The following is an 18,287-nucleotide window of genomic DNA, read 5'->3' as shown; positions in this document are numbered from 1 at the left end:
GGCTGTGCTGTCCCAAACCAGAGATGGGGACGAACACCCTATCATTTATTTGAGTAGGAAACTCAATGAGCATGAAAAAAGGTATGCCATTGTGGAAAAGGAGGCTTTGGCCATTAAGTGGGCACTAGATACCTTGAGATATTACCTCTTGGGTAGACAATTCAGACTAGTGACAGACCATGCCCCTTTAAAATGGATGTATGTAAACAGAGGCAAGAATGCTCGTGTAAGTAGATGGTTTCTAGCGTTGCAGGACTTTAAGTTTACTGTCGAACATAGACCGGGAACACAATTGGCCAACGCAGATGCATTGTCTCGCATCTTCTGTTTGGGGGCTACAAGTGTTCCGGCCCCTAGGTCGAAACAGGGGAGGGGGATATGTGACAAGTACACTGGGATAGTGTTTGAGGGCAGGTATATTTGTCCCAGGTTCTTGTCTTACATGTTTTAGAAAATGTTAACTTATAGGAAAAATGCTTTTTGTTTTGTCTGAACCTTTTCAGTTTGCTGTAAAAGCTGGGTAAAGGCTCTGAGAGAGAGAGATAAGGCGAGTTCTAGACATTGGGCCCAGTTCGGGTCTTTGGCCTCACAGAGGGCTAATCAGGGTTTCAGCTGTGTAAGTGTGTTATAGGGCTTCTAACTTGATTAGTATGGGCAGACTGCCTGGGAAGGCTGGAGGATCTGTGTGTGAGAGACACGCTTTCTGATGCAAGTAAGCTATACAGTATGTACTGAAGAACTCTGTGTTTTGTTTAGTGACAGTTAGGAATATCTTATGTTTAGTTAGTGCCGGACAGGCAAGGTATTTTTATTTTGGGATTTGTTTTATTTTCTGTTTCAATAAAACTGGCCGGGGTCAGTTGTACCAGAAACTGGACTTGTGTTATTCCTCAGCTGCTGCGTGCGGCCATATTCCCCAGGAAAAGACGCCTTGCACCCCTACAGTGTTACAATACATACATATATATATTGATTTCATATCATCATCCAGTCTATATTAGCAGCAGACACAGTACGGTAGTCCACGGCTGTAGCTACCTCTGTGTCGGCACTCGGCAGTCCATCCATAATTGTATACCACCTACCCGTGGTTTTTTTTTCTTTTCTTTCTTCTTTGTACATACTACTATAGTATAGTAGCTTACTGTAGCAGTCTGCGGTGCTGCTGAGCTGACAGTGTCCAGCAGGTCCGTCATCAGTCATCATTACCTAATAAATATATTATCTACCTGTCCGGCTGCAGTACTAGTGATATTATATATACATACATATATATATTGATTTCATCTCATTATCATCCAGTCTATATTAGCAGCAGACACAGTACGTTAGTCCACGGCTGTAGCTACCTCTGTGTCGGCACTCGGCAGTCCATCCATAATTGTATACCACCTACCCGTGGTTTTTTTTTTTTCTTTCTTCTTTGTACATACTACTATAGTATAGTAGCTTACTGTAGCAGTCTGCGGTGCTGCTGAGCTGACAGTGTCCAGCAGGTCCGTCATCAGTCATCATTACCTAATAAATATATTATCTACCTGTCCGGCTGCAGTACTAGTGATATTATATATACTGTGACAAGAACACTGGGATAGTGTTTGAGGGCAGGTATATTTGTCCCAGGTTCTTGTCTTACATGTTTTAGAAAATGTTAACTTATAGGAAAAATGCTTTTTGTTTTGTCTGAACCTTTTCAGTTTGCTGTAAAAGCTGGGTAAAGGCTCTGAGAGAGAGAGATAAGGCGAGTTCTAGACATTGGGCCCAGTTCGGGTCTTTGGCCTCACAGAGGGCTAATCAGGGTTTCAGCTGTGTAAGTGTGTTATAGGGCTTCTAACTTGATTAGTATGGGCAGACTGCCTGGGAAGGCTGGAGGATCTGTGTGTGAGAGACACGCTTTCTGATGCAAGTAAGCTATACAGTATGTACTGAAGAACTCTGTGTTTTGTTTAGTGACAGTTAGGAATATCTTATGTTTAGTTAGTGCCGGACAGGCAAGGTATTTTTATTTTGGGATTTGTTTTATTTTCTGTTTCAATAAAACTGGCCGGGGTCAGTTGTACCAGAAACTGGACTTGTGTTATTCCTCAGCTGCTGCGTGCGGCAATATTCCCCAGGAAAAGGCGCCTTGCACCCCTACAGTGTTACAATACATACATATATATATATTGATTTCATATCATTATCATCCAGTCTATATTAGCAGCAGACACAGTACGGTAGTCCACGGCTGTAGCTACCTCTGTGTCGGCACTCGGCAGTCCATCCATAATTGTATACCACCTACCCGTGGTTTTTTTTTTTTTCTTTCTTCTTTGTACATACTACTATAGTATAGTAGCTTACTGTAGCAGTCTGCGGTGCTGCTGAGCTGACAGTGTCCAGCAGGTCCGTCATCAGTCATCATTACCTAATAAATATATTATCTACCTGTCCGGCTGCAGTACTAGTGATATTATATATACATACATATATATATTGATTTCATCTCATTATCATCCAGTCTATATTAGCAGCAGACACAGTACGTTAGTCCACGGCTGTAGCTACCTCTGTGTCGGCACTCGGCAGTCCATCCATAATTGTATACCACCTACCCGTGGTTTTTTTTTTTCTTTCTTCTTTGTACATACTACTATAGTATAGTAGCTTACTGTAGCAGTCTGCGGTGCTGCTGAGCTGACAGTGTCCAGCAGGTCCGTCATCAGTCATCATTACCTAATAAATATATTATCTACCTGTCCGGCTGCAGTACTAGTGATATTATATATACATACATATATATATTGATTTCATCTCATTATCATCCAGTCTATATTAGCAGCAGACACAGTACGTTAGTCCACGGCTGTAGCTACCTCTGTGTCGGCACTCGGCAGTCCATCCATAATTGTATACCACCTACCCGTGGTTTTTTTTTTTCTTTCTTCTTTGTACATACTACTATAGTATAGTAGCTTACTGTAGCAGTCTGCGGTGCTGCTGAGCTGACAGTGTCCAGCAGGTCCGTCATCAGTCATCATTACCTAATAAATATATTATCTACCTGTCCGGCTGCAGTACTAGTGATATTATATATACATACATATATATATTGATTTCATATCATTATCATCCAGTCTATATTAGCAGCAGACACAGTACGGTAGTCCACGGCTGTAGCTACCTCTGTGTCGGCACTCGGCAGTCCATCCATAAGTATACTAGTATCCATCCATCTCCATTGTTTACCTGAGGTGCCTTTTAGTTGTGCCTATTAAAATGTGGAGAACAAAAATGTTGAGGTTCCAAAATTAGGGAAAGATCAAGATCCACTTCCACCTCGTGCTGAAGCTGCTGCCACTAGTCATGGCCAAGACGATGAAATGCCAGCAACGTCGTCTGCCAAGGCCAATGCCCAATGTCATAGTACAGAGCATGTCAAATCCAAAACACCAAATATCAGTAAAAAAAGGACTCCAAAACCTAAAATAAAATTGTCGGAGGAGAAGCGTAAACTTGCCAATATGCCATTTACCACACGGAGTGGCAAGGAACGGCTGAGGCCCTGGCCTATGTTCATGGCTAGTGGTTCAGCTTCACATGAGGATGGAAGCACTCAGCCTCTCGCTAGAAAAATGAAAAGACTCAAGCTGGCAAAAGCAGTAGCACCGCAAAGAACTGTGCGTTCTTCAAAATCCCAAATCCACAAGGAGAGTCCGACTCCTATTGTGTCGGTTGCGATGCCTGACCTTCCCAACACTGGACGTGAAGAGCATGCACCTTCCACCATTTGCACGCCCCCTGCAAGTGCTGGAAGGAGCACCCGCAGTCCAGTTCCTGATAGTCAGATTGAAGATGTCATGTCACAACTGAGGGCCTGAGCTGACGGGAGGCAGCCTCAGTTGTAGGGGCTGAGATGTACCGGAACCTGGGAGGTTGTATCAGACCCCTGGACATGTAAGTAACATGAATAATAACTGCCCGAAGGCGTGACCACGACAACTTGGATAAAAGTCAATGATGTTTATTATGACAACTCCGCAACACAGCAGCAGTAAAAGAAAACGTAAAAGTCAGCAAAGAATAAATACAGTTCCTGGGTACTACAGGATGGCAGGAGCCACAGGGCACTGGTAGTGTGAGATAGTTCTTATGATCTTCTAGATGGAAAGTCCTTACCAGGCCCGACTGTAGCAATGGAGATAACCCAGGATTGTGCCAGCTGGTGTTCCAGGAAAAGCTGGGTTGCTGAAGATAAAACAGCTGCTGTGGATACTGGCTGGAACCAGACTGTTGTTAGCACGGAGTGGATACTGGCTGGAACCAGTTAAATAATAAATGAACTTGGGAGCGATGAAATATGAACTGAAATGTAGAACTTGAGAGCGGAGAAATAATAATACCGGTGGAGAGTGGTAAAGTGTAGAAAGGACACCGGCCCTTTAAGGGAAGCTGTACTCTGCTGGAAGCTGAGCTGGAAGCAGGTAATGTTGTAGCTGGAAACAGATGAATCCACAATGGATTGGAGAGTCAGGCTACACCGCAGGTGGAATGCTGGTGCGGGTCTCTATGGTGGAAGTCTTGAGACAGGAGCTGGAACCTGGAAGACAATCACAGGAGAGAGACAAACAGGAACTAGGTTTGACAACCAAAGCACTGACGCCTTCCTTGCTCAGGCACAGTGTATTTATACCTGCAGCAAGGAAGGGATTGGCTAGGCAATTATGCAGATTATCAATACTGAGAACAGATTGGTGGAAATGATCAGCTGACAGAATCCAAGATGGCTGCGCCCATGCAGACACTTGGAGGGAAGTTTGGTTTGTAATCCATGTGGTAATGAAAACAGTAATGGCGGCGCCGGCCACCGGAGACAGGAGGCGCCAGGCTGACAGATGAACATCCAACCACGCGGACACAGCGGAGGCCGCGGCTGACGTAATCGCCACTCAGACACTCTGCATGCAGAAGTTCAGGGACGGCGGCGGAGGACGCGGGAGACGCCATGCCAGGTGTAATATGGCGTTTACTGTGACAGCGTCCCAGAGTGACAGGAGAGGATACAGGAATGTACACATCAGGATAACAGATGGGATCCGGTCCTGGAGCGCTGAGCCAGCCTTAGGAGGCATCTGATGGGTAAGAAATGGCGTCCAGATACCCGGATCGTGACAGCACCCCCCCCCCCCCCTTTAGGAGTGGCCCCAGGACACTTCTTTGGCTTTTGAGGAAACTTGGAATGGAATCTCCGGACCAAGGCAGGAGCATGGACATCAGAAGCATTGGTCCATGAACGTTCCTCAGGACCATAACCCTTCCAGTCAATAAGATATTGTAGTTGACCGTAACGGTGACGTGAGTCCAGGATCTTGGCCACTTCATACTCAACGCCTCGTTGAGTTTGGACTTTCGGAGTTGGAGGAAGTGAGGAATGAAACCGATTCAAGATCAGCGGTTTCAACAGGGAAACATGGAATGTCCTGGGTATTTTTAAGAAGGGAGGCAACTGGAGTCTGTAAGCAACAGGATTGATGACTTGTTCAATCTTGAAAGGACCGATATAGCGAGGTGCAAACTTCATACTGGGAACTCTTAACCTCAAATTCTTCGTGGATAACCATACCCGATCACCCACCTTGAGAGCAGGAACTGCTCGACGCTTCTTATCCGCAAACTCCTTGTACCTGAACGATGCCTTGAGCAGAGCTGATCGTACGCTCTTCCAGATATTGGCAAACTGATGCAAGGTGATATCCACTGCGGGAACAGAAGTTGCTGGAAGCGGTTGGAACTCAGGGACTTTAGGGTGGAATCCAAAGTTAGTGAAGAATGGTGTTGAAGCAGATGAAGAATGATACTGGTTGTTATGACAGAACTCGGCCCAGGGAAGTAATTGAACCCAGTCATCTTGAGAGGAGGACACATAGATGCGGAGGAAGGCCTCCAAGTCCTGATTCACCCTCTCGGTTTGACCATTGGTCTGAGGATGGTAAGCCGTGGAAAACTTTAGCTTGACTTGGAGGACTTGACATAAACTTCGCCAGAATTTGGCTGTGAATTGAACTCCTCGATCTGAGATAATTTCTTCAGGAAGACCGTGGAGTCGGAAGATCTCTTGTATGAATACTTGAGCCAACTTGGAAGCTGACGGAAGACCGGTGAGAGGAATGAAGTGTGCCATCTTGGTGAACCGGTCAACTACCACCCAGATGGTATTGAACTTGTTGCACATGGGTAAGTCTGTAATGAAATCCATCGACAAGTGGGTCCATGGTCGACGGGGAACGGATAGTGGAACCAGTTGCCCCGCAGGCGACTGGCGGGATACTTTATGTTGGGCACACTTTGGGCAAGATGCAATAAACTCCAAGACGTCCTTTTTCAGAGTTGGCCACCAATAGGACCTAGAGATAAACTCCAGGGTTTTTTGGATACCTGTATGTCCGGCAAAATGGGAAGCATGGGCCCAATGCATGCGCTTCTTCCTTAGCATCGGCTTCACAAAACTTTTCCCTGATGGGGGCGTAGAGTCCATCCCTACCGTGGAGAATGCCAACGGATTTATAATAGGATGCTTGTCTGAAGACTCTGACTCATTTTCTTGCTCCCATGAGCGGGAAAGGGCATCGGCCTTGCGATTCTGAGAGCCCGGACAGAACTGGAGTTTAAAGTCGAACCTGGAAAAGAAAAGTGCCCATCTGGCCTGACGAGGGTTGAGACATTGTGCGCCCTTCAGGTATAAAAGGTTCTTGTGGTCTGTAAGTATGGTGATTGAATGAGAAGCTCCCTCCAACAGATACCTCCACTCTTCTAGAGCGAGCTTGATGGCTAGCAACTCCTGGTCGCCAATGGCATAGTTGCGCTCAGCTGGGGAGAACTTCCGGGAGAAGAAACTGCAAGGGTGTAAATGGCCATCTTTAGCCCTCTGAGATAACACCGCTCCTACTCCAACGGAGGAGGCATCCACCTCTAAGATGAAAGGAGAGTCGATGTCAGGCTGTTTCAGAACAGGCGCAGAGATGAACCTTTGTTTTAAAAGATGAAATGCTTGCATGGCTTCTTCAGACCACTTGGACGGGTTAGCACCCTTCTTAGTGAAAGCAGTAATAGGCGCCACAATGGTGGAAAAGTCTCGTATAAACTTTCGGTAATAGTTGGCGAACCCTAAGAACCTCTGGACCCCTTTGAGGGTTAAGGGTACCGGCCAATTTTGGATTGCTTGTAGTTTCTCAGGATCCATCTCTAGTCCGGAACCGAACACAATGTACCCTAGAAACGGAATGGACTTGACTTCAAAGACGCATTTTTCTAATTTGCAATAGAGATGATTGACACGGAGACGGGACAGAACCTCTTTAACCCAAAAACGATGTTCCTCTAAATCGTTGGCAAAAATGAGGATATCGTCTAGATAGACCACGACATGACGGTATAGAATGTCTCTGAAGATCTCATTGACAAAATGCTGGAAGACAGCTGGAGCATTGCTCAATCCGAAGGGCATGACGAGGTACTCATAATGTCCGTCACGGGTGTTAAAGGCGGTCTTCCACTCGTCACCCTCGCGGATCCGGATGAGATTGTATGCACCTCGCAAGTCCAGCTTTGTAAAGATGGTAGCTCCGCTAACTCTGTCAAAGAGCTCAGTAATCAGGGGTAAAGGATAACGGTTCTTGATGGTAATGTCGTTCAAACCTCTGTAGTCGATGCACGGCCGCAGACCACCATCTTTCTTTTTTACAAAAAAGAAGCCTGCGCCGGCTGGAGAAGAAGAAGGTCGAATGAACCCCTTTGCTAGGTTCTCTTTAATATATTCCTCCATAGAATGCGTCTCAGGCAGAGACAACGGATAAGTTCGGCCTCGAGGTGGAACCTTCCCTGGAACGAGATCAATCGGACAGTCCCATTCTCTATGAGGAGGAAGGATATCAGCAGAAGCTTTACTGAACACATCCGTGAAATCTTGATATGGAAGAGGTGGAACATCAGACGACCTGGGGGAGGAAGAACAGACAGGCAACACTTTAAACAAACATGTCTCAGCACAGGAGGGACCCCATGCCAGGATTTGCGTAGTCGTCCAATCAATTGTAGGATTGTGAAGACGGAGCCATGGAAGGCCCAGGACCACAGGATGTGTGGCTCTTGGAATCACTAAAAGTGAAATAAGTTCGGAATGAAGAACTCCCACTCTCAGACGAACTGGTAGTCCTTAAAGAAATAACTGCATCAAAAATTTTGCTGCCATCCACGGCAGTTAAAGAAATGGACGAAGGAAGTCTCTCGGTGGGTAGGGACCACCGTTTAACATAGGCTTCGGTAATAAAGTTCCCAGCTGCTCCGGAATCAAGGAGGGCAATGACATTCCGATAACGTTGAGCAACTTGAAGCAAGACTGGGAGATTACAATCTTGAGGAGATGGAGAGGAGATCATTACTCCTAGCCGGCCCTCTCCTTGGCGAGCTAGGATTTGGAGTTTCCCGGACGTTTGGGACAGGCATTAATGGTGTGAGACGGAGCTGCACAATAGAGACAGAGAAACTCGGAGAGACGTCTTCGGCGCTCAGCAGGAGTTAAACGGGAACGGCCAAGTTGCATGGGCTCATCTTTAGATGGTGACAGTTGACGAGGAGGAGGAGCAGAAGATTTTGGAGCAGATGATCTTCCACGCTCAGTTGCTCTCTCTCTGAAACGCAAATCAACTTTCGTGCAGAGTGAGATTAGCTCATCTAACTTAGAAGGTAAGTCTCTGGTAGCTAACTCATCTTTAATACGCTCAGATAAGCCATGCCAGAATGCAGCATACAGGGCCTCGTCGTTCCATGCCAGTTCGGATGCCAGGATCTGGAACTGTATCAGATATTGTCCTACAGTACGTGACCCCTGGCGTAAACGGAGAATCTCGGATGAAGCTGAGGTTACCCGGCCTGGCTCGTCGAAGATGCGCCTGAATGTTGACACGAAGGCAGTGTAGGAAGATAGCAGGGTGTCGGACCTCTCCCATAACAGTGATGCCCAATCAAGGGCTGAGCCACTGAGAAGAGTAATAATGTAGGCAATTTTTGTACGGTCACTGGGAAAATTGCCAGGTTGTAGCTCAAACTGAATCTCACACTGGTTGAGAAATCCCCTGCAGAATCTTGGAGATCCGTCAAATTTTGCTGGCGTTGGAAGATGAAGACGTGGAGCAGAAATGGGTAAGGTGGGTGGGGTTGTAGCTGGAGTCACTGTGGTTGACGCACCAGACGCGCCTGATCCACGGAGAATTGTCTGAATCCCATCCAGCCGAGTAGAGAGATCCTGGAGACAGCGGATGATGTGGCCCTGTGCAGCCTCCTGATGTTCTAGTCGGGCTGCCAGTTCTTGCATCGGCCTGGCCGCTTGATCCTGGTCTCCGGCTGGATTCATTAGGTCAGTGCTTACTGTCACAACTGAGGGCCTGAGCTGACGGGAGGCAGCCTCAGTTGTAGGGGCTGAGATGTACCGGAACCTGGGAGGTTGTATCAGACCCCTGGACATGTAAGTAACATGAATAATAACTGCCCGAAGGCGTGACCACGACAACTTGGATAAAAGTCAATGATGTTTATTATGACAACTCCGCAACACAGCAGCAGTAAAAGAAAACGTAAAAGTCAGCAAAGAATAAATACAGTTCCTGGGTACTACAGGATGGCAGGAGCCACAGGGCACTGGTAGTGTGAGATAGTTCTTATGATCTTCTAGATGGAAAGTCCTTACCAGGCCCGACTGTAGCAATGGAGATAACCCAGGATTGTGCCAGCTGGTGTTCCAGGAAAAGCTGGGTTGCTGAAGATAAAACAGCTGCTGTGGATACTAAAGAAAATATGAGTGAAGGCGCACAATGTAATAACCGACTGCTTCTTTGATACAATTTATCTAGTTTATTAAAATTACTGATTAAAAATCAATCTTATATAGACAGTAAGGCAAATTCATTTAGCCAATAAATTTCATATTACCATAAAACAATAATTAAAACAATTACTCTATGAGCAAGCAAGTGTAAACTCCACACAGATTGCACTTTGATTGATATAGCTCCTTTAGAAAGCTTGATTGCAAGCACCTGTATTATTAAACCAATTGGAGAAGGATTATCATTCAGCCGAAATACTTCTCATACAGAAATAGGCAAAGATACTGTTATTTCCAAAGCAAATGGTTGTTAGTTCACAAATTAATATGTGGGCTGTATGCACTCATGCAATGAAGTGTTAATATGCCTCCTTCGGCTGAGTAGATGTGAAATCATGCACCAATCTTTGAGAGAATTTGACTCCAAACAAACTGTCTGTAATGACGTGCAACAGATACTTCACTTAATAAAGGATGCTGTTCATATGGGGGGTGTGAGTGTGTAGATACTTCACCCATCCGTTTGTGTCAGGAGCGCTCCTGGGTGGTGCAAGCCCGTATATCCTCCTGGTGTTTCCTCCTGCCTGGTCCACAATGCTGGTATCGGGCGCAGGGGATGGGGGACTCGTAGCTGAATCTACGGGTTTCTTGCACTGCCACAGACTGTGTGATGGTGGACTGTTTGCACGTGTCGCGTCTCGCGACTTCCGGGTTCGGGCTTCCGGCTTCCGGACTTTGCGTTCCACTTGCGGTTCACAGAAAATTGGTCACCTGATGCGTTTCTCCGCCCACAACGATGGCGGTTTCATCCTCTGATGAAACCGCCATCGTTGTGGGCGGAGAAACGCATCAGGTGACCAATTTTCTGTGAACCGCAAGTGGAACGCAAAGTCCGGAAGCCGGAAGCCCGAACCCGGAAGTCGCGAGACGCGACACGTGCAAACAGTCCACCATCACACAGTCTGTGGCAGTGCAAGAAACCCGTAGATTCAGCTACGAGTCCCCCATCCCCTGCGCCCGATACCAGCATTGTGGACCAGGCAGGAGGAAACACCAGGAGGATATACGGGCTTGCACCACCCAGGAGCGCTCCTGACACAAACGGATGGGTGAAGTATCTACACACTCACACCCCCCATATGAACAGCATCCTTTATTAAGTGAAGTATCTGTTGCACGTCATTACAGACAGTTTGTTTGGAGTCAAATTCTCTCAAAGATTGGTGCATGATTTCACATCTACTCAGCCGAAGGAGGCATATTAACACTTCATTGCATGAGTGCATACAGCCCACATATTAATTTGTGAACTAACAACCATTTGCTTTGGAAATAACAGTATCTTTGCCTATTTCTGTATGAGAAGTATTTCGGCTGAATGATAATCCTTCTCCAATTGGTTTAATAATACAGGTGCTTGCAATCAAGCTTTCTAAAGGAGCTATATCAATCAAAGTGCAATCTGTGTGGAGTTTACACTTGCTTGCTCATAGAGTAATTGTTTTAATTATTGTTTTATGGTAATATGAAATTTATTGGCTAAATGAATTTGCCTTACTGTCTATATAAGATTGATTTTTAATCAGTAATTTTAATAAACTAGATAAATTGTATCAAAGAAGCAGTCGGTTATTACATTGTGCGCCTTCACTCATATTTTCTTTAGGTACACATTAGATGTTAAGTGGATTTCCAGGTCCATTTTGTGAAGGCAGCCTACTTTGGGTTGTTCTCTATGTTAAGAGGCTACAGTTGGGAAAGACTTAGCGCCAGACACACATATTCTTTTCTCGTGTTGCTGTGGATACTGGCTGGAACCAGACTGTTGTTAGCACGGAGTGGATACTGGCTGGAACCAGTTAAATAATAAATGAACTTGGGAGCGATGAAATATGAACTGAAATGTAGAACTTGAGAGCGGAGAAATAATAATACCGGTGGAGAGTGGTAAAGTGTAGAAAGGACACCGGCCCTTTAAGGGAAGCTGTACTCTGCTGGAAGCTGAGCTGGAAGCAGGTAATGTTGTAGCTGGAAACAGATGAATCCACAATGGATTGGAGAGTCAGGCTACACCGCAGGTGGAATGCTGGTGCGGGTCTCTATGGTGGAAGTCTTGAGACAGGAGCTGGAACCTGGAAGACAATCACAGGAGAGAGACAAACAGGAACTAGGTTTGACAACCAAAGCACTGACGCCTTCCTTGCTCAGGCACAGTGTATTTATACCTGCAGCAAGGAAGGGATTGGCTAGGCAATTATGCAGATTATCAATACTGAGAACAGATTGGTGGAAATGATCAGCTGACAGAATCCAAGATGGCTGCGCCCATGCAGACACTTGGAGGGAAGTTTGGTTTGTAATCCATGTGGTAATGAAAACAGTAATGGCGGCGCCGGCCACCGGAGACAGGAGGCGCCAGGCTGACAGATGCACATCCAACCACGCGGACACAGCGGAGGCCGCGGCTGACGTAATCGCCACTCAGACACTCTGCATGCAGAAGTTCAGGGACGGCGGCGGAGGCCGCGGGAGACGCCATGCCAGGTGTAATATGGCGTTTACTGTGACAGCGTCCCAGAGTGACAGGAGAGGATACAGGAATGTACACATCAGGATAACAGATGGGATCCGGTCCTGGAGCGCTGAGCCAGCCTTAGGAGGCATTCTGATGGGTAAGAAATGGCGTCCAGATACCCGGATCGTGACATGTCAGTGTTGAAGTACACCAGGATGAGGAGGATATGGGTGTTGCTGGCGCTGGGGAGGAAATTGACCAGGAGGATTCTGATGGTGAGGTGGTTTGTTTAAGTCAGGCACCCGGGGAGACACCTGTTGTCCGTGGGAGGAATATGGCCATTGACATGCCTGTGAAAATACCAAAAAAATCAGCTCTTCGGTGTGGAAGTATTTCAACAGAAATGCGGACAACAGGTGTCAAGCCGTGTGTTGCCTTTGTCAAGCTGTAATAAGTAGGGGTAAGGACGTTAACCACCTCGGAACATCCTCCCTTATACGTCACCTGCAGCGCATTCATAATAAGTCAGTGACAAGTTCAAAAACTTTGGGTGACAGCGGAAGCAGTCCACTGACCAGTAAATCCCTTCCTCTTGTAACCAAGCTCACGCAAACCACCCCACCAACTCCCTCAGTGTCAATTTCCTCCTTCCCCAGGAATGCCAATAGTCCTGCAGGCCATGTCACTGGGCAATTCTGACGGAGTCCTCTCCTGCCTGGGATTCCTCCGATGCATCCTTGAGTGTAATGCCTACTGCTGCTGGCGCTGCTGTTGTTGCTGCTCGGGAGTCGATGGTCATCCCAGAGGGGAAGGTCGTAAGCCCACTTGTACTACTTCCAGTAAGCAATTGACTGTCCAACAGTCCTTTGCGAGGAAGATGAAATATTACAGCAGTCATCCTGCTGCAAAGCGGATAACTGAGGCCTTGACAACTATGTTGGTGTTAGACGTGCGTCCGGTATCCGCCGTTAGTTCACAGGGAACTAGACAATTTCTTGAGGTAGTGTGCCCCCGTTACCAAATACCATCTAGGTTCCACTTCTCTAGGCAGGCGATACCGAGAATGTACACGGACGTCAGAAAAAGACTCACCAGTGTCCTAAAAAATGCAGTTGTACCCAATGTCCACTTAACCACTGGACATGTGGACAAGTGGAGCAGGGCAGGGTCAGGGACTATATGACTGTGACAGCCCACTGGGTAGATGTATGGACTCCCCGCCGCAAGAACAGCAGCGGCGGCACCAGTAGCAGCATCTCGCAAACGCCAACTCTTTCCTAGGCAGGCTACGCTTTGTATCACCGCTTTCCAGAATACGCACACAGCTGAAAACCTCTTACGGCAACTGAGGAAGATCATCGCGGAATGGCTTACCCCAATTGGACTCTCCTGTGGATTTGTGGCATCGGACAACGCCAGCAATATTGTGTGTGCATTAAATATGGGCAAATTCCAGCACGTCCCATGTTTTGCACATACCTTGAATTTGGTGGTGCAGAATTTTTTAAAAAAACGGACAGGGGCGTGCAAGAGATGCTGTCGGTGGCCAGAAGAATTGCGGGACACTTTCGGCGTACAGGCACCACGTACAGAAGACTGGAGCACCACCAAAAAACTACTGAACCTGCCCTGCCATCATCTGAAGCAAGAAGTGGTAACGAGGTGGAATTCAACCTCTATATGCTTCAGAGGTTGGAGGAGCAGCAAAAGGCCATTCAAGCCTATACAATTGAGCACGATATAGGAGGTGGAATGCACCCTGTCTCAAGCGCAGTGGAGAATGATTCTTCAACGTTGTGCAAGGTTCTGATGCCCTTTGAACTTGCCACACGTGAAGTCAGTTCAGACACTGCCAGCCTGAGTCAGGTCATTCCCCTCATCAGGGTTTGCAGAAGAAGCTGGAGACATTGAAGGAGGAGCTAACACGGAGCGATTCCCGCTAGGCATGTGAGACTTGTGGATGGAGCCCTTAATTCGCTTAACAAGGATTCACGGGTGGTCAATCTGTTGAAATCAGAGCACTACATTTTGGCCACCGTGCTCGATCCTAGATTTAAAGCCTACCTTTGATCTCTCTTTCCGGCAGACACAAGTCTGCTGGGGTTTAAAGACCTGCTGGTGAGAAAATTGTCAAGTCAAGCGGAACGCGACCTGTCAACATCTCCTCCTTCACATTCTCCCGCAACTGGGGGTGCGAGGAAAAGGCTCAGAATTCCGAGCCCACCCGCTGGCGGTGATGCAGGGCAGTCTGGAGCGACTGCTGATGCTGACATCTGGTCCGGACTGAAGGACCTGACAACGATTACGGACATGTCGTCTACTGTCACTGCATATGATTCTCTCAACATTGAAAGAATGGTGGAGGATTATATGAGTGACCGCATCCAAGTAGGCACGTCACACAGTCCGTACTTATACTGGCAGGAAAAAGAGGCAATTTGGAGGCCCTTGCACAAACTGGCTTTATTCTACCTAAGTTGCCCTCCCACAAGTGTGTACTCCGAAAGAGTGTTTAGTGCCGCCGCTCACCTTGTCAGCAATCGGCGTACGAGGTTACATCCAGAAAATGTGGAGAAGATGATGTTCATTAAAATGAATTATAATCAATTCCTCCGTGGAGACATTGACCAGCAGCAATTGCCTCCACAAAGTACACAGGGAGCTGAGATGGTGGATTCCAGTGGGGATGAATTGATAATCTGTGAGGAGGGGGATGTACACGGTGATATATCGGAGGATGATGATGAGGTGGACATCTTGCCTCTGTAGAGCCAGTTTGTGCAAGGAGAGATTAATTGCTTCTTTTTTGGTGGGGGTCCAAACCAACCCGTCATTTCAGTCACAGTCGTGTGGCAGACCCTGTCACTGAAAAGATGGGTTGGTTAAAGTGTGCATGTCCTGTTTATACAACATAAGGGTGGGTGGGAGGGCCCAAGGACAATTCCATCTTGCACCTCTTTTTTCTTTAATTTTTCTTTGCGTCATGTGCTGTTTGTGGAATGTTTTTTGGAAGGGACATCCTGCGTGACACTGCAGTGCCACTCCTAGATGGGCCCGGTGTTTGTGTCGGCCACTAGGGTCGCTTATCTTACTCACACAGCTACCTCATTGCGCCTCTTTTTTTCTTTGCGTCATGTGCTGTTTGGGGAGGGTTTTTTGGAAGGGCCATCCTGCGTGACACTGCAGTGCCACTCCTAGATGGGCCCGGTGTTTGTGTCGGCCACTAGGGTCGCTTATCTTACTCACACAGCTACCTCATTGCGCCTCTTTTTTTCTTTGCGTCATGTGCTGTTTGGGGAGGGTTTTTTGGAAGGGACATCCTGCGTGACACTGCAGTGCCACTCCTAGATGGGCCCGGTGTTTGTGTCGGCCACTAGGGTCGCTTATCTTACTCACACAGCTACCTCATTGCGCCTCTTTTTTTCTTTGCGTCATGTGCTGTTTGGGGAGGGTTTTTTGGAAGGGCCATCCTGCGTGACACTGCAGTGCCACTCCTAGATGGGCCCGGTGTTTGTGTCGGCCACTAGGGTCGCTTATCTTACTCACACAGCTACCTCATTGCGCCTTTTTTTCTTTGTGTCATGTGCTGTTTGGGGAGGGTTTTTTGGAAGGGACATCCTGCGTGACACTGCAGTGCCACTCCTAGATGGGCCCGGTGTTTGTGTCGGCCACTAGGGTCGCTTAGCTTAGTCATCCAGCGACCTAGGTGCAAATTTTAGGACTAAAAATAATATTGTGAGGTGTGAGGTATTCAGAATAGACTGAAAATGAGTGTAAATTATGGTTTTTGAGGTTAATAATACTTTGGGATCAAAATGACCCCCAAATTCTATGATTTAAGCTGTTTTTTAGTGTTTTTTTAAAAAAACACCCGAATCCAAAACACACCCGAATCCGACAAAAAAAATTCGGTGAGGTTTTGCCAAAACGCGGTCGAACCCAAAACACGGCCGCGGAACCGAACCCAAAACCAAAACACAAAACCCGAAAAATTTCAAGTGCACATCTCTAATGTATATACAGCTGCACCTGTGTATAATGCCCACATGTATATACTGCTGCACCTGTGTATAATGCCCACATGTATATACTGCTGCACCTGTGTATAATGCACACATGTATATACTGCTTCGCCTGTGTATAATGCCTACATGTACTGTATGTACTGCTGCACCTGTGCATAATGCCCACATGTATGTACTGCTGCACCTGTGTATAATGCCCACATGTATATAGTGCTGCACCTGTGTATAATGCCCACATGTATGTACTGCTGCACCTGTGCATAATGCCCACATGTATATACTGCTGCGCCTGTGTATAATGCCCACATGTATGTACTGCTGCACCTGTGCATAATGCCCACATGTATATACCGCTGCACCTGTGCATAATGCCCACATGTATAGACTGCTGCACCTGTGTATAATGCCCACATGAATATACTGCTGCGCCTGTGTATAATGCCCACATGTATATACTGCTGCGCCTGTGTATAATGCCTACATGTATATACTGCTGCACCTGTGTATAATGCACACATGTATATACTGCTGCACCTGTGTATAATGCCCACATGAACCCTTTGGCTCACATAGGGGTATATTTACTAAAATTCGTATTTTCAGGAATGAGGTTAAAGTTCAAACACGAATGACATCGAAAGTGTAAATTTGCAACTTTTTGAATTTATTATGACTAATTTACTAAGCTGTCGTATTCTGCATTTTCGTATTTACCGATTTCGATGTCATTCGTATTTTTTGGCAGTGTTTTACGGGAGTGAATTGTAAAACACTGCCGACTTTAACACAATGAATCTCGGCCGGATCTGTGCGATCCGTGCTGGGCTTCATTGTGCACCGTTCGTAAAAAGTTAAACTTAGTTAAAATGAACAAAATAAAATGCGTGGGGTCCACCCTCCTACGCAAAACCAGCCTCGGTCTCTTTGAGCCGATCCTGGTTGAAAAAATATGGGGAAAATTTTTTTAACCTGGACCGGCTCAAAGAGCCCGAGGCTGGTTTTGCTTAGGAGGGGGAAACCCCACGCATTTTTTTCATAAAAATTAACACTTTCACACCCCTTCCCACTGATAAACATGCACGGATCTCATGGATCCGTGCATGCATATCAGAACACGGTAAAAAAAAGCAGGTCTGTTTTATTTGAGCACTTTCTTACGATTTGTATTTTTTCACGGCAGTGTTTGGTTATTTTGTGAATTACATTTTTTAGTAAATTACCGAGTTCTACCAATTTGCAGGTGTATTTGACCGATGGTGTATTCATTCATATTTTTTAACTTGGACTTCCAAAAAAATATGAATGCCCTCATCACTGCCGTGATTGGAGTTTAGTAAATTCCCGATATGACACTTTGAAGAAAAAACACCATCTCGGTCAAAATCGGGACCTTAGTAAATATACCCCATAGTGTGTGTAAATCTGGCTCCGGTACCAGAAAGTCTCTCACCAGCCATTTACCTCACCGCACATCCCTGTCCTGCTTGGGCTGCTGGATTCATCACTAGCTCTCTCCCTTTATTGATATACTCAGATGTTTACACCTATTATACATAAAACAGTTTATTACATATATACATATGAATGTACTATCTGTCCTAACCATCTTTTTCTGTTCATTTCTCAGGATTTTCTCAATGGGTCAGCGGCTTCAAATGCTGTCAAAAGACAGCACCATGGAAAGAATCTTATTTTCCATTTCTAGTGGAGAAAGCATCATATGCTGTTTGTCGCACCAACGTCTTTAAGTAAGAGCAATATCAATATCCTGTAACCAAACTGTCCTATTCCAACTCATTCTTATCTTCAGCTAAGATGAAATCTCACTCTAGCTTGTGCCCTCTGTCTGGTTGTCCTCCGAACCTATTTCCTACCTGTATCCTACCTC

At 46.3% G+C, this 18,287-nt stretch overlaps 1 protein-coding gene across 1 annotated transcript in view; it reads left to right on the top strand.

Annotated features, from left to right (window-relative positions):
* Positions 1 to 18,287, top strand: part of LOC134934229 (uncharacterized) — a 157,644-nt gene that overhangs the window by 88,706 nt on the left and 50,651 nt on the right. Inside the window, exon 4 of the mRNA XM_063929713.1 lies at positions 18,027 to 18,147. Within this exon, the coding sequence (XP_063785783.1) occupies positions 18,027 to 18,147 (121 nt within the window). The remainder of the gene's footprint in view (positions 1 to 18,026; positions 18,148 to 18,287) is intronic.

Source organism: Pseudophryne corroboree, chromosome 6 (genome assembly GCF_028390025.1).
Source record: "Pseudophryne corroboree isolate aPseCor3 chromosome 6, aPseCor3.hap2, whole genome shotgun sequence".
Classification (NCBI taxonomy): domain Eukaryota; kingdom Metazoa; phylum Chordata; class Amphibia; order Anura; family Myobatrachidae; genus Pseudophryne; species Pseudophryne corroboree.
The sequence above is the reverse complement of the archived record's forward strand: the minus strand, read 5'-3'. Positions and strand labels throughout refer to the sequence as shown.